The sequence below is a fragment of the Desmodus rotundus genome, chromosome 11, assembly GCF_022682495.2.
Source record: "Desmodus rotundus isolate HL8 chromosome 11, HLdesRot8A.1, whole genome shotgun sequence".
Lineage (NCBI taxonomy): Eukaryota > Metazoa > Chordata > Mammalia > Chiroptera > Phyllostomidae > Desmodus > Desmodus rotundus.
Genome location: NC_071397.1, coordinates 3,435,326 through 3,451,908, shown reverse-complemented (window position 1 = coordinate 3,451,908; position 16,583 = coordinate 3,435,326). Strand labels below are relative to the sequence as shown.

The 16,583-nt window shown below is 58.1% G+C and overlaps 1 protein-coding gene across 8 annotated transcripts in view; it reads right to left on the bottom strand.

Annotated features, from left to right (window-relative positions):
- Window positions 1–255: 255 nt before the first annotated feature.
- Window positions 256–16,583, bottom strand: part of PPARD (peroxisome proliferator activated receptor delta) — an 83,861-nt gene continuing 67,533 nt past the window's right edge. For 5 of the 8 annotated variants that reach the window (XM_045193041.2, XM_045193040.2, XM_053913672.2 and 2 more), the window contains 7 exons: window positions 14,422–14,652; window positions 5,266–5,420; window positions 4,309–4,447; window positions 3,330–3,532; window positions 2,720–3,170; window positions 1,762–2,002; window positions 256–1,096 (listed from right to left, as the gene is read on the bottom strand). In XM_045193041.2, the coding sequence (XP_045048976.2) occupies window positions 997–1,096; window positions 1,762–2,002; window positions 2,720–3,170; window positions 3,330–3,532; window positions 4,309–4,447; window positions 5,266–5,420; window positions 14,422–14,551 (1,419 nt within the window). In that variant the 5' untranslated portion in view covers window positions 14,552–14,652 and the 3' untranslated portion in view covers window positions 256–996. Of the gene's footprint in view, window positions 2,003–2,719; window positions 3,171–3,329; window positions 3,533–4,308; window positions 4,448–5,265; window positions 5,421–14,421; window positions 14,653–16,583 lie in introns of all 8 variants that reach the window. The other 3 variants (XM_024557629.3, XM_071219689.1, XM_053913674.2) reach the window with 2 other exon arrangements.

Genomic DNA, 16,583 nt, shown 5'->3' with positions numbered 1-16,583 from the left:
GAAACGGGGGCTCCTAGCAAAAATATACATTTCCATTTTGGAGATTGTTCAGACACTGAGAAGAGCTGTACTCTCAGCACTAAGGCGGGAGGGGACCCCCGGCCCACACCCCTGGTCAGCCGCGGGTGGGATGGGAGAGGGAAGAATCTTGCCAGCAGGGAGCGCTCCTGGGGCAGGAGGGCCACAGCACCGGCAGGGACAGACCCGGGGCTTGTCCTCTCTCTAGGGCATTTGCCCATGGGCTGCAGTCAGACAGAAAGGCCCCTTTCCAAGGAGGACCAGACAGGACCCAGGAAGCCTGGGCTCTAACCCCAGGTTCTCAGAGACCCTAGTCAGTCCCTCCCCACAAGGGCAGCCCGGGCCCTGCCCTCCTGCTCAGACAGCACGCAGGCTGTGCTTCGGCCCCTTGTCTGCGGCACTGAGGGCATCCAGGAGGGGAGGGGAGGGGCAGGGCCCAGAGGACCCCGTCACCAGGGGCTGTGCAGGGAGGGTTCCAGGTGACCAGCTGGGCTGAATACCGGGAAGGGGAGGGCAGCAGAGCTGCCGGGACAGGCGGATGTCTCAATAAACAGGCTCAGTTCATCCCTGGCACCTTCCCCTGTGAGCAGGTGCTGGGCTCACTCACAGGGCACTGCTGCCGACCAGAGATCTGGCCCAGCCCTGGGAATGGGCACAGCTCTGCCTGCCCACCTGCAGGCCCCTCTGGGCGCACACCTGCCTGGGTGGGGGGGACCTGCAGATAAAGTGAATTCAGTGCTTGTGCTGGAGTGGCAGCTCCAGGAGTGTGTGGGGCATGAGCGTCCCCTGCCTGGACAGAGGAACTGTCGTGTGTGAGGCCAGGCCTGGCCCTGGGGAGGGAGGGGACAGCCATGGCCCCGATAGGCAGGCCGAGGCTGCTGCAGACCAGTGAGTGGGCGAGTGCTGATGGAGGGCCGACCCCCAGGCCTGCTCACTGCTTCCCCACCAACCTCCACCTCCCTTGAGACTCGCTCCTCTTCATGGGGGTGTGGGGCCCCCACCTGCAGGGAACCCACCTCCTTCCAGGCTGGGGACTGGTCCCCCAGCAGCCAGCGCAGGGGCCATCAGCAACACTGGCCTGGAAGACAGGTGAAAAGAACAAAAAGCGTGTTGGTGTGGGCGGGGCTGGAGGGGTTCGGGGGTGCCAGCCTCAGCCTTGGGAGGGCAGACAGTCTCAGGGAGGCATCCTGGCCTTCGGGGCAGGGACCCAGTGACTCGAGGGCCACTGCTGAGTCAGCCCAGGTGCTGTTCAGCTTCCCCAGGAAGCTGGGCCCAGGGCGTAGTGTTTCTTTGGATGGCTCAAGTCCTTGCTGTGAAGACAGGGGCAGAACGAGCCCCTACCCCTGCAGGTGATGGTGGGTGCGGAGGGCAGGCCCCACTCCCTTCCCACCAGGGGCAGGGGCGAAAGCGGAGGCTCTGTTCTACGCTGCTGGTGAAGAAACACAAACTGTCTCAGAGAAAGAGAAAGAGAAAGAGGCACACACACGGGAACGGGGAGGAAGGAAAAGGGAAAGCTATGGGAAGGGAGAGAAAGAGCAAAGACATCAGAGAAGAAAGAGGAACTGAGAACGAGGGAGAGGGAGGAAGGGGAAATGGGGAGCGAGGCGTGGGTCTGATCACATGAGGGTGTGACCCCGCTGCCCCGGGCGGCAGCACTAGCCGAGCCCTCGGGGGCCCTGTCCCTGCGCTGTCCACCTGCCCCTGGCTCTCGGCTCCTGGAGGCCCGGGTGAGCCCTTCAGTACATGTCCTTGTAGATCTCCTGGAGCAGGGGGTGCAGCGAGGTCTCCGTCTCGGTCTTCTTGATCCGCTGCATCATCTGGGCGTGCTCCGTGACCAGCTGCCGCAGGTCCGCCATCTTCTGCAGCAGCTTGGGGAAGAGGTACTGGGCGTCGGGGTGGTTGGCATGCAGGTGGAACTCGAGGGCGCGCAGGATGGTGTCCTGGATGGCCTCCACCTGTGACACGTTCATGAGGCCTGGCCGGTCTGTGGGGACACAGGGCAAAGGTGTGGGAGGGAGCGGGCACACTCCAGGGGGTCTCAGAAGGACAGAGGAGCTCCCCGAGCCCACCCTGTGTGGGGGACCTGGCTCAGGGGGAGTACGCCTCCTTGCTGTGGCAGCCCTAGCCCCGTCCTGCCAGCGATCAGCTCGCTGAGCATCCTTGACCCCCCGTTTTTCTGACCGGCCAGCACAGCGTCACGGTTACGAGACTCACTGCCTGATCCACACCCTGGCCCTCCTGGGCCCGTGACGGGGCTCCAGGCAGGCCCCCCGCCCCTGGCCCATTCCTCCCCTGTAACCCGGGGTACAGAAGTGCCTGTGCACAGGGAGGTGGTGAGGGTCAGATGAGTCACCAGCTAGGAAGAGGAGCTAGGACTGGGCCTGGTTCGCTCTCGGCCGCGGTCAGCATGATTTGTATTATTACAATTACTGTGTTGGAGCAGAAAATGTTGGTAAAATACAGACAACTTTGCCACCACCAGACACAGCCCCTACCGCCATGCTGGTGCGCGTCCCTTTGGTCCTTTTCCTGTCTCATCTGCACCTACGTAAGACAGAGCTGGCCCCGTGTACGGGTGGTGCCTCGTAAGACCCACTGCCGTCACACAGATGCCACCGTCACACACAGATGCCACCCTGTGGCCCGTGCTCAGGCTCGGCGCCCTCCTCGGGGCCGGCCCACAGGCCCCACCCTCACTTACCTCCACACAGAATGATGGCCGCGATGAAGAGAGCCAGGTCACTGTCGTCAAGTTCCAGGGCATTGAACTTGACAGCAAACTCGAACTTGGGCTCGATGATATCACTGAAGGGCTTGCGGAGGCTGCGCAGGAACTCACGGGTGACAAAACCAGTGCCGTTGGCCACCAGCAGCCCATCCTTGTTGACGATGGAGGCCAGCATGGCGAAGATGGCCTCGTGCACACCATACTTGAGAAGCGTCACCTGGTCGTTGAGGAAGAGGTTGCCGAAGCTGGGGATGCTCTTGGCGAACTCGGTGAGCTCGCGCACGGTCTCCACCGTGGTGCACTGGCAGCGGTAGAAGACGTGCACGCTGATCTCCTTGTAGGGCGGCAGGCCGTTCACCAGCTGCTTCCACACCAGGCCCTTCTCCGCCTGCCACAAGGTCTCGATGTCGTGGATCACAAAGGGCTGAAAACCAGGCCCCATTAGAGGCCAGGCCCCGGGGACCCCGCCCATGTGCTCCCCAGAGCCCCTGGCTGTGCAGTGGAGGTGGGGAGCGAGGGGTCTGGTTCTCCCAGGAGTTAGGCAGGCGGCCGCGGGGCCCGGAGCCAGGGCGGTGACACTCACCGCCGTGTGGCTGGTCTTGCCAGTGAGGATGCCGCGGGCCTTCTTTTTGGTCATGTTGAAGTTTTTCAGGTAGGCGCTGTAGATGTGCTTGGAGAAGGCCTTCAGGTCAGCCACCTGCGGGTTGAGCTGACTCCCCTCACTCGCCGTCAGCCCTGCCACCAGCTTCCTCTTCTCGGCCTCCGGCATCCGGCCAAAGCGGATGGCTGCATGGGGAGCGGGGGGATAGTCGTCAAGGAGTCCACACAGGTGCCAGCCCCTCTAACCTACTCATCCCTGTACAGGTGCACAGGCCAAAGACGGAGACACGTATTTTAGCCCAGGGCCCTCAGAAGCTCTGGAGGCAGCAAGCTGGAATGTTGGGGAACCCCTCCGGGATGTGAGCTCTAGGGGTGCAGGACTCCGTCTTCACAGTGCACAGCACACAAAGGCCCTAACTCAGAGTGACTGCCCCGCACCGGCCAGGAGGGAGGAGGCACGCGCGCGGCAGGTGGGGAGACGGCCTACGGCGTCAACGGCTGGGCCTGCGCCCAGCTCACCGACCGGCCCTGTGACTCCAGGCAGGCTCTTCATCTTCTGTTCTCATTAGGAAAACGGGGCTGGCACTTAAATCTCACTGGCGTACCAGAACAATTAAATAATTCACTTCGTAAGCACTTAAAAACTGCACTCGTTAGGAAGGGAACAGGACACAAGCGCTGGGGCGGGGGTCAGTGCCCACTTCCCTCGGGGCCAGAGAGGCGGTGACTGCCCTGACCTGGGGCCCATGGTGGACACCGGGCAGTCTGGGGAAGGCAGATCTTGGGCTGGGCTTGTACTGGCTCCAAGACTCAGGGTGCGGAACAGCAAGGTCAGCAGCTGGCATCTGGCAGTGCCTCCAGCGTGCCAGGCACAGCTGAGGGCGCCCCCTTTCGGGGCTCCCTGAAACTGGCTCCAAGCTGCGTGGAGCCAGCAGCCTGTGCTGCCCCAGGTGGCCTCTCACCGTTGTGCGACATGCCCAGCGCCAGGCATTTCTGGAAGCGGCAGTACTGGCACTTATTGCGGTTCTTCTTCTGGATCTTGCAGCTCCGCTCGCACTTCTCGTATTCCAGCTTCATGCGGATTGTCCGTCGGAAGAAGCCCTGAGGGACGGTGCGCAGGGGAGGAAAAACCACAGGGAAGGGAAAGCCTGAGGGTCCTGCTGCCTAGTGGGGACCCCACTGTGCATGCAAGATGTAAAATTCCTGAAATTTGGAAGGAGTGGGGCATTTTTTTGGAAGGGAGTAGAAGGGAGGTAAACAACACATACATCTATGCTCATCAGGAATATTATCCCAGAATTTCTTTTTTGAAATAGTTAAAAATAATACGCCACATTTCCTTTAAATGCTTCTCTGTTAATTTGGTAACAAAGCTGTATCGTGACTAACTTGATTTATTCCTAAATGTAACTGGTTCTATGTATTTTTCTAGGTTTAATAAAGTAATGTGAAATTTTGATGGGTGTGCACTTACGAGGAAGAACTCAAAAGCACCACTGAAAAAATAAATGTAACGATTCTCTCCCCCCCCCCCCAAAGAGCTCCCTTCAGGCTTTGAAGTGCAGACACCCCCAACCTTGGGAAGGCTCAGGAAGATGCCTCAGCCCAAGCCCCTGGGTGGGTTCACCTGTCTTTTCCAGCCAGCTCCCCAGGGGGCGCACGCAGCCCAGGGAGCCCAGGTAAGTGGCTGGATCAGTGCTGGAGGTGGCAGGCAGGGCAGCCCTGACATGGGAACCCCCTCTGAAGCAGGACCCACAGCGGGGGCTTGGAATGGGCCCCAGACCCTGCCTGTTGCCCAGGCAGGCAGTCTACAGCGGGTATATTCAGAGACCTGACCCCTCGGCAGGGAAGGCCTTTATGGCAGGTTAACTTACCATATGACCACAGCCCCGCAGGCCGGCACCCCCCGCTGCCCATACCTTGCACCCCTCGCACGCGTGAACGCCGTAGTGGAAGCCCGATGCCTTGTCCCCGCACACGCGGCACTCCATGTTGAGGCTGCCACACGAAGCCCCGTCACTGCCCGTCTGCAGCTGGTCCAGCAGTGAGGAGGGGGAGGAGCTCCCGGAGAGGTCTGCGGACACAGTGCAGGGGGCTTCACATTCTGCCGGGCTGGGCCCGCGCTCCTCATCTCACCGCCCTCGGCTCGGCCAAGAGCTGCGTGGCTGTGGAAGGCAGCCTTTCTGAGGACCAGTTTCTTCATCCAGAATGTGGGTTAGAGCAGCGTCTCGGGGGGGTGGTGAAGTCTCCCAAGCACTCCCCCAGAGCTGACCCGCAGCAGGTGCTCCAGAAATGGTGGCTGCTACTACCTGGGGTGGGTCAGAGCCTTCCTGGGCTGAACACACCCTTGGGGAGGAAAGGGTGTGCAGGGATGGTTGTGTCTGGGGTGGGGGAGGGCAAGGGGGAGCAAGCAGACAGAATCTCTTTAGATTGTCCTTAGGAAGTGGCCCTGTCGTGGTCGTGTGGAATGTGTTCTGTGCAGAAGGCAGGGTGCAGACCTCTGCCGAACCCCCTCCACCTGGGAGATCTGATTCGTGCGTGGACTCCAGAGATGCTGGCAGGGGGTCCGGCCCATGGCCCAGGATGGCTATGAATACGGCCCAACACAACATCGTAAACTTAGTTAAAACATTATGAGACTCTTTTTGTGATTACGTGCCACAACGTATTTAACATGAAGCCCAAGACAACTCTTCTTTCCAGTGTGGCTCAGAGACACCAAAAGGTTAGACACCCCTGCAAGGATCTCCCAAGAAACTCAAATTCATTCCCACGAAACTTGCTCATGTAGAAAGAGCGTAGGTATCAGTCAACATTGACTGGGCAGCACACTCCATTTCCACGAGTGTTTTTCAATTAAATGTGCAGATGTTTGAACCAGGTGCTGAGTGTTAGCAGGAAAGCAGTTGGCCGTGGCAATGGCTTCAGGGCATACATACCGTGTCAGAGGACTTAGTAAGAACTGCTGGGAGCCTCTTCTGAATCTCTGCCTTGGACACTCAGAAGTGAGTGCCTCCCTTGGAAAGGGGACCTGCACTGAACCCCTGTCTCCTGACTGCCAGCCCAGGGCTGCATGACCCGAGCTGGCTGTCCTGCCTCTGCGTGCTTGCCTGCCTATCTGCTGTTCTCTGCTCTCTTCCCTGCTGACTGAGCAACCCCCTTGGGGGCAGGGTCGGAACCCCAAACCAGAGAATCCGTGGCTTAGAGTGGAGAGCTCTAAGGAGGACACAGCCATGGCGATAAGCCCAGACTTAACATTTTCTGCTCCGCAAAAAAGCCAATTTTCCTCATCACGGAGTAACCTCCAAAGTGCACTCCTCTTCTCCCACATCTCCCCCCACTCCCCTGAGGTGCCAGGGGGGTCAGAGGGAAAGCCTCCTGTCTCTGCCAGGCCCCCATCCTGGACACAGGAGAGCATAAGCACCAGACCACAGCAGAGGACCCAGATGAGGGCAGGGGGAACAAAAGTCCCTGGTTCCTAAAACGGCTTGCCCTGTGCCAAAGCCTTAGCTCCCAGCCTCCAGTCATCCAAGGGGTGTGCTCTGCCCCCCACCCCAGTCTACAGATGGGGGAGGGGAGAGTGGGCTCTGAGACTGTGGCCTGGGAGGGGGAGGCCACTTTGGACTGCTCAGTAGCCCTTTTTTTTTTTTTTTTTTTTTTTTTGTAAATTTAAAGATTTTACTTATTTAGAGCGAGGGGAAGGAAGGGAGAAGGAGAGGGGGAGAAACATCAATGTGTGGCTGCCTCTCACATACCCGCAACTAGGGACCTGGCCCACAACCCAGGCATGTACCCTGACTGGGAATCGAACCCACGACCTTTTGGTTTACAGGACAATGCCCAGTCCATTGAGCCACACCAGCCAGGGCTGCTCAACAGCCTTTGCCACCACCTGGGCCTGTGTGTTGATGCAGTTCTGGTGCCCCCCACTGGAACGTAAGGGCCACAGGGCTGACACTCGGTGACTGTGGAACAAGGGGCCCTCAAGCTGCCAGGGCGTCCTGGCCCCAGCACCACCTGGCTGGAGGGAGCTGCCACTCCTGGAGGCAGTAAACTGGGGCAGTGGAAGTCACAGTCCCAGTTGCTGGGAGAAGACCAGGCAGCGCAGAGACCCAGTGCAGAGACCTGCGCAGATGCTGGCCGAGGGGGTTCCCGGCACTTCCTCCCCCGTCCACATGGTCTGTGTGCACGGGCACTTTCCCCTTAGATCTCCAAGCCCCTTCCACAGGGACCAGTCACCGCAGTGTCCCCACCTTTCAGCGCTTCCTCGTTCCTCTCGGGGCTCAGCAGGCATCAGTCCCTTGGGTGCTCTTGGGGCTGCATGCAGCAATGCCGCCCTCTCTTTCCACTCACTCAGCAGACATCTGATGGGCACCTGCTGTGTGCAGCGCAGGGCCCAGCCCCAGCCCTCAATTAGCCGAGGTAAGAAAATACAGCACACCGCGGCCAGTGGCCACGCTGGCAGGGCAAGGGGCAGGCGGGGTGGTGCAGGGCTGTGAAGGAGCCATCACCCAGGCGTGAGGTGGTCAGGGGAAGTGACCGCTCCCCTCTCTAGCTCAAGGGTGAGTGCTCTGGATGACCTCCAAGCTGGCTTCCAGGCGCCCCAAGACGGCAGGCACGGAAGAATGCGGCTCAGGAGCCATGCAGCCCGACGTCAATCAGTGTCCTGGGCTCAACACCCAGCCTTGCCCTCTGTGCCTGTTTTCTCCTCTGTCAAAGAGGGATGGCAATGGCATCTGTCTCAGAGCCACCTCACTGTGAGGCACGCGGGAGTTAATACAGAGGAAGCTCTTGGAACTTGGAAGTGCTGTGTAAATATCAGCTTATGAGGGGGACCCCCAAAAACCAAGAATTTATTTACAAAAAATTATTTATTCTTACACGTTTAAACTCGAGTCACTTTCAAAGTACTCTCCATTTGATGCAATCAATACACCTATTGGGATTTTTTCCCCACTGCTCAAAACAGTTTTTGAACTCGTCGATTTTGATGCCTTTTAGTGCTCCTGCCGTTTTTTTGTCTCACTTTTTCCACATCAGCAAAACACTTCTCTTTGAGGACTTTTTTCATCCCAGGAAACAAAAAAAGAAAATCGCTCAGGGCGAGGCTGGGTGAATAGGGAGGGAGGAGCATGGGGGTCATGCCATTTTTGGTCCAAAACTGCTGAACACTCAGTGTGCTGTGGGCAGGTGCGCTATGAAATAGGCAAATGCATCGAAAGTCTCCAAAAAAATAATTCACTGGAGCTGAATGCAGCCTCTCCCAACACCAGCTGGTACACTGATACAGATGGGTTCCTAGGACACTCACCTAGTGGAGGAAGCCGGTACTACAAGGGGCCGCCCTCCAGACGATAAACCCCGGGCTTTTTGGGTCCCCCCTTGTAAGTCCAGGTGACACTTACTAGAAAATCCTGCAGTTTCCCAGTGGTGCGCCCACCCAGGCAGGGGCCGTCCTTGCCTCCTCTTCCTTCTGGTTGTCTCTCTCCCCGCACAGCTGGGGGGAGAGACGGAAACCCAAGGTGTGTGTGTGCGTGGAGGGGATGTCTCTCTGCTGATGAGGCCTGGAGCACCCCCAGGACAAGACCCAGCCCCCACTCACGTCATCTGGCCTCCTGCTGGCCCCTGGCTCAAACCCTGGAAGAAGCCCAGATGCCCAAGCCCTACTAGCCACTTAGTCAGCCAGAGCTCTAGATGGTGAGAAGAGAACCGGGGCAGGAGTCCCAGAGGGCCCCAGTTGGTGGGGGACCCAGGACATGTCCCGCCCAGGGGGTGGACAGGAGCAGGCTGCTGAGCCTGAAAGCAGTCGGAGAGGCCTGGCAGTCTCGGTGATAAGGGCAGCCCCTGCCTATTTGAGGGGAATGAGAAAACACTAGTAACTGATACACAGGGCGGAGAGAGGCAGGGCAGGGGAGGTGCTGCGGTGAGCAGAAGTGTGTATATGCCACAGGGACAGCTTTTGCTGTGGGGTGTACTGGGGATACTGAAGTGGTGGTAGCGTGGGGGTGAGTTTTCCAAAGATAAAGGTTCTGTTTCTCCCTGATTAACCACCTGGCTTAAGGGTTTACCCTCAAATCTCCATCACATCCCGAAAGCAATGGTGGTAGGGTGGCCCCATTCTAGGGACCAGGCTCTGAAGGCCCCCTTAGGTCCCAGGAGCTCCTAGTGGGAGAGTGGGGTTCCGAGGCCCTCATGCACACTGGCAGCCCCTGCCTCGGTGCCCCTCCACATGCCAGCTGGAAGGGAGCCTGAGCTTGCCATTCAAAGGCCGTCTGCCTGCACAACCACTCTCTGCAGCCAGCCCGGCACCCTCCTCTGCTCCCAGGAAATGCACTTGCTCACCCTGCTGGCCCTCACGTGGGCCACAAGCCCTGCGGCCGCTGATACTCTAGCCACATGCTGCCTGACCCTGCCCCCCAAATATCTCCCACCTTCACTACCCCCGAGAGGGGAGGAGAAAGGACCAGCCTTTATGGGCCGCCCACTAAATGCCAAACACGCTACAAGTGTCTATGCCTGTCAGTATCATTTCAGGTCACTCTGGAAGACAGTACTGCACCATGGAAACAAAGATGAGAAAACTGAAGCTCCGTGTGGTTATGGGGTCTGCCCAAGGTCACCTGCCTATACACGGTGGGACCTAAACCTGACTTTCCTGCAAAGGCTGTGTGTCTGCACCAATCGCCTCTCTCTTTTAGCGCGTGCCTGCTACGTGCTAGGCACTCCACCGGACTTTACGTTAGTAATCTCGTGAACCTCAAAACAGCGCTTCCAGCAGGTCTTCTTACCCCCATTTTACAGGGGAGAAAAGGGAGGCTCAGAAGGCTACACGCTGACAGTGACTCTGACGGCTAGTTCTGTGTGTCAGCCTGGCCAGGCCGTGGTGCCCACGGTGCCCAGTGTTTGGTCAAACACCAGGACAGATGTTGCCGTGAAGGCTTTTTTTATAGGGAATTAGCATTTAAATCATCACTCTCCATCATGTAAGTAGGCCTCCCAAAGGAAGAAGGAATTCTGCCTCCAGATTGCATTTGGACTTGAGCTTCAACATCAACTTCCCTGGATGTCCAGCCTGCTGGCCTGTCCGACAGAACTTCAACTTGCCGGCCCTCACAAATGCCTGAGCCAATTCCTCAAATCTCCCAATCTCTCTCTGTTTCTCTCTCCTTCTTTCTCCCTCTCTCTATAAATACACACACACACACACACACACAACACACAGCCTATTAGTTCTGTTTCCCTAGAGAACCTTAACACAGTGGCGAAGTGAGATTCGGACCCAACCCCCTGCACTCTACAACGTCCCATACATACAAGCACGAGCTCACTGCTACTGATCAATAATTTGTGGTCATCATAAACAAGACAGGTCACTGCTGAGGACGACACTGTGCCGTTACTCATTGTTTGGACTCAGCGTAAACACTAGCCCCCTCACCCTCAGAGTGAGGGATCTCTGATTTCAAGTTCAGTAAACACACTGTTGACCTTGCGGACGTCACTGTGCGTGGCTGAGAGTGCTGGCCTCTCCGGCTCCATCGCTAGAGGCGTGCTGCTGTCAGAGCTGCGAGGGGAGCCAGGAGGGCAGCCTTCTTATTTACTTTGCTGGCAGAGCCCCACAGGCAAACAGCTTCTGAAGCCAGGGCCAGCTCTGCAGGACTCTGGGCTCCTCGGGGCAGCTACCCAGCCTGGTCCTCCACTGAATGGCTGCCTGGATACCCACCAAGCATTTGCTGAGTGAGAGGAGCTGCCGAGGCCAAGAGGAAGGACACTTCCTCTTCTCAGCCCCATGCTCAGGCCCCCAGCCTCTCTGTCAGGGTGACTGGGACCTCTATCACCAGCGCAGGAGGGGACGAAGACAGAAGTGGGCTGTGAGCACCAGCTCCAGCTGCCCCTGCCCCTTCTCCCTCTACCCAGCTGGGGGACGCCAGCCGCGTGAGTTCCCTCGATGCTGAGTGCTGACGGCGGGGCCTGTCCTGCCCGCCTCCCAGTGGGAGAGGAGGAGGGGTCGGCAGTTGTGGGGCTGGGCACGGAGATGCCTGTCAGTGCAGAGCCTCTGGAGTGTCAAGGGCAGCAAACTGTGCAGCCTTCCTGCTGTTTCAGGCTCGAGCTGCATCCATCCGCACGGGTCTCTGAGGGGACTCAGAGGTCAAAGTCAGAAAGCAATGGGGTGAGGCAGGGGACTGGCAGGTGCTCAGACCTGTGCTGTGTCAGACAGCACCTCGTACTTCTCACCTGGCTGGCCCCTGAGGAGGGCAGGATGCAGCCTTTGAAGGTGAAGGACTGTGGCCTGGTGAGGGCCGCAGCTCACAGGGCTGGCCTGGGACTCGTGCCCTGGCGTGTGTGATCCCCAACACAGACAGAAGGAGGCACTGTCTCCAGCACCCCTCACCTGCCAGGCTTTTTAAATTTTTATTTTTTTAACTTTTAAAATAAAAGCAATATAATTGCTTTTTACAGTACGGGAGTATTCCAGGCTTGTTGGGAAAAATACAGAAGGGCGTCCAGCGTCTTACGACAGACCCTCTGCACCCACAGCCCCTCCTCTGAGTCCACGCCCCTAGCGCCTTCTCGGGCACCGGAGGCTTCTTAAACAATGGGACCGCAACCTGTCAGGCACTTACTTCCCTGTCAGCACGTACAGACCCACCTTCCCCTTTAATGATGGGAATGTTCCTCGATGTGGCTCTACTACAGCTTACAGACCCGGTCCCCAGACAGGCACGCTCCACTCTTCTGCTGAGGGAAGCACGTGCGGACATCTGCCTGCACAGTGAGCGAGTGTTTACAGGGCACACGCTCCTAGGAGAAGACTGCAGGGCCGAAGGAACGCACACTGGAAGTGCTGGCCACTGCCAAGCTGCCCACTCCCCACAGCAGCCGGAGGCCAGGTCCTCACGCTCCGGCCGACACCGTCCTCCCTGCCCACCTCACCTGGGGACATCTTCTTGGATCGATGAGCGCACTGAGAAACGTTTCGTGTCTTCTAGCTGTTTGTACGTGTCCTACTGAGCATTGCCTGCTTCCATCTTTCTGCTGGGTGCTTCGTCTTGTAGACTTTGTGGGAAGTTTTCATATACTGTGGCTTTAACGTGTAGTGACTGTGTTAACCCTCCTTTTTAAATTACCGAACAAGGAAGTCCTTCTACCCCCACTTCACTGATTTATTGATAAATGGAATCTATCAAACACGGGTGGCCGGGCAAATTCTTCCCCAGACATCTCCCCACGTGCCCTAAACCTCACCAATAAAACTCCCTAGATGCCACCACTGTGCCCAACTGGCCCTGCCCCTGCGCCGAGGCGCCACGCTCTGCTCTGCTTGTGAACAGCAGCGTCACTTGGGAAGGTGGTCCCCACAGGGTCTGTAGGAAACCCCAGGATAGGACCTTAGCCTTCAGGCAACTCCCATGTGCCTGGGCCCAGATGCAGGGGCGGGTGGGCCAGGGCAGGCAGTGAGGCCACAAACCCTGCCTCCCTCCCCTTTCACTGTCTCTTGATGTCCTCAGTAACATCACTTGCTCATCCTTAGCCCCCAGGGTCTTCCCTCTGGGTCCTGACCCTCCTCACCTGTGTCACGCTCAGAACAGTATGCTATTACCGATGAGTGACGGATCTCTCCTGGCTGGGTCTCCAAAGCCACCCCAGCCAGCAGCCAGCCAACAAGGGGGAGGTTGCCCTAGGGCAGGGGTGTCACACTCATCTTCACCAGGGGCCACATCAGCCTCGAGGCTGCCTTCGAAGGGCCCAATGTAACTTTAGGACTGTATAAATGTAACTTACTCCTTAATAGTTAAGGGAGAGTTCCGCTGGGTAGAAACAAGGTGCCTGGCTGGATAGAACAAGCTGGAGGGGGCTGGATTCGGCCCTCTGGCCTTGTGTTTGCCACCTGTGCCCTAGGGGATCGGGAATACCTTCTTTTGGGTCCTAAAATCGCATAAGCCCCTTTGGTCACTCTGGGGTGCCTGGGTGGGGTCAGAGGGCCCGCGTGACAGCTCTCCCCTCACTCTGCCCCACCATGTGCCCTGAAGAGGAAGAAACTCTGCAAAACCCCAGGACTTGCCCCAGGTTCAACGTGGCTCAAGGATCTGGGGCTCTCTTAGGTGCCGGCCCAGAAAGGAGCCTGGGCTACGTCAACAGCATCCCGTCCCCCATTTAACTCGGACACCATCCACCTCCCTCTCCCCACGGGCACAGGGCCCGTCCTGATGAGACAGGCCTACTCCTCTGCCCGGACTCAGCACCTACCGCCAGGATCTCCATCAGCTAAAGCCGGCAGCCAGCTCAGGGCGCCCCCTCCTGGCAGTAAATCCTGACCCTGAGGTCCCCCTGAGGGAGGCAGCAAGGATCAGCTGGATGCTACACACTCAGGTAGAGGGAGAGGAGAGCAGCTGGGAAGATGGGGCAGGGAGCAGGGAAAGCTGAGGGCCCAGAGAGGTGGACACAACCTCACGAGGAGGAGGAGGAGGAGGAGGACAGGCAGTACAAGGTGCCAGAGGAAACCGTCTGCACTGCGGCCGACAGCGGACGGATACAGGGGAACCAACGAGTGAGACACGGGAAGCTAAAACCTGGCTGCACAGAAGTATTAAGAATCACAGTTGCTCACACGAACCGCTCAGCATTGCGCCTAATCACAGAGCAGCCGGCCAGGTGTACAGTCGGCAGCAGATCGGCTGAGCTGCACGTTTTGAGGGACCCTGACAATCACAGGCACGTGACCTTCCTAGCGCGTTCGTTGTTAATGCAGCTGGGCCCCAGCTCCCTTGTGGTGGCAGTGGAGTGGTGACGACAACACGCGTGACACCTGCCCGTTCAGGTCGCTCTCACAAAAGCCCACGTACAGACCCATCACATCCCCTGTGATCTGTGTCTGTCTTACAGAAGAAGAGGGCGGCTTGCCCGAGGCACTGCCGCTGCTGAGCAGCACAGCCGGGTGTGAACCCCGGCTGCCTGGCTCCAGTCCTTAACCACTCTGCTGCTCTGCACTCCCACGAGGCTGCGTGCAGAAGGCCGGCTTCCCTGTTCCACCTGGCCGTGTCCCTCTGCGCATGTCCCCACCCGCCCCTCCTCACCTGTGCAACTGCTGGAAGGAATTGAGTGCTCTGGTCCTCCATTGAGCTCTGGGGCTCCTTGTGTCTCTGCCACTTCTTCTTTCTCCTCCTCTTCCCGGACCTCAGGGGCTTCCTCCGGTGGCTGCTCCATGGTTGATTTCCCCTCGGCGCCACGCCTGCAGGCCAGGTCATAGCTCCGGCATCATCTGGGTCTGAACGCAGATGGACCTCTATAGGGCAGTTCCCGTCAGCCTGGCCAATGGGGAAGGCAGGAGGATGAGAGGGTGGTGGGCGTGGGCCAGAATTAAGGGCTACCATCTGGGGGGCCCTACGGGAGTTCCCGTTCTGTTGCCTCAGAGCAGGAGCACCTCCCCCTGCGGTGCTACCCCACGGTCTCCTCTCCTTGCATAAAAGTCACTTCCCCTCCCGCCCTCCGCCCACTGGGCTCTTGCGGCAGGTCTGGGGGACTCAGAGCACTCTTCATCGACCAACTAGGGGTGAGCCCCCTTGTGCCACCTTTCCCTGCCTCCTCTGGGACACGTTGCTCTTCGAGTTCCTGAATCTTCAGGAGACACACGAGAGTGACTTCAGGGGCTTTCAAACGCTCCAAGCCCCCCCCCCCCCGGAGATCCTGACGGGCATCACACCTCCCAACCCCCTGTCCTGGCCCCACCAGTCCTCACGCCCAAGAATCGCTGCTCTCCAAGCCGCCCTCTGTGAAGGGAGTGTTCGGGTATGGAGAAAGGACACGATCCCCGGCCGGGCTCAGTCACAACTGACAGCGGGTCTGCAACTAGACCCTCAGTGGCAGAGCCATCAGGCAAGGGGAAACGCACTCTGTCCTGGAATCTTCCCAAAGGTGGGCTACTAGATGGTGACCCCCATGTCTACAATCACTCAGGAGGAGACGGTTCCCACCCTCAACCACTAAGATATTGCCCACAAATGCCACAGTCAGAGGTGGTAAGATCCAGAGGTGCTGTGGGAGTGTCTGCCCGGCAGGGAGCAGTAGGAGATGCCCCGAGAGGGGGGAGGGTCTTGACCAGGGGCGGGGGCATGGAACACCTCGTGGGGACACAGCTTGAGCAAAGACTCAGAGGCAGCACAGTGAGGAGTGGTGGGGGGTCCTGTTGGCTGGGGAGTGGGTTGCAGTAGGAGAGAGAGGATCTGGTGGGATGGCTGGGAAGATGGGTTGTATGCAGGCATGTGCTTCAATGCCTGGGCCCTGGGAGTGAAATTGAACTCTGTCCTACATCAGTGCAGGCCTGGAAGGATTAGGAGCAAAAAATACCTGCTTTACTGGATTCAAGCATCTGTGGAACCCCTTATCTTGGATGTCCTCAGGCAGCTCAAATTCAACCTATCCCAAAAGGGTCCACCATCTTCCCCCAGAACCTGTCCTCTGTAATTCCTACTCCAGTGACCAACACGCCCATCCGCCTGCTTATCAAAGCCAAAAGGCAGGAGTCACCCGAGATTCCTCCCTCTCTCACCCCACCCTCGGCTTGCAAAAGTGGCTACACTGTAGTCCTGGGGAGTTTATATAAATACGGGTGTCTGGGCCCATCCCCCCAAATCCTCACTGAATTTGGTTTGAGAACAGCTTGGACACTGGTATTTTTATTTTAATACCCCTGGTGGTAATCATTCTTCTCCATCAGGACTTCACCTTCCCCTGCTTGGACGGACACAGTACCCTCTCAGATGGTCTCTTGAAGGCAGTTTGGAGACTCAGCGCTAGAGTCTAAGAGCTGGGGAGCTGGAAATCTGTAGCTTTGGGGGCATCCTTGTTGATCCCAGGAAGGGATTCAGTCACCAAAGGAGGCAGTGACATATCAAGGAAGGACAGAAGAAGAGGCACCAGGGCAGACGATGGGGCGGTGGGCGGAGGCAGGAGAGAGACTCAGGACAGCCTAGCATCTCAGCCACAGGAAGGGCTGGCTTTCGGGGGAAGGGGTCAACCAGCTCAAGTGCTGCTGTTTTAAGGTGATAAACTGACACCACTGGGTTCAGTGACTGTGAGGTCATCAATGACCTTGTAAACAAGTTTTGGCAGAAACCCTGACTGGTGTGGCTAAGCTGGTTGGGCATTGTCCTGTAAAGCAATAGGTCGCCAGTTTGATTCCCAGTCAGGGCACGTGCCTGGGTTGCAGGTTCAGTCCCCGGCTGGGGCCCTTAGGACA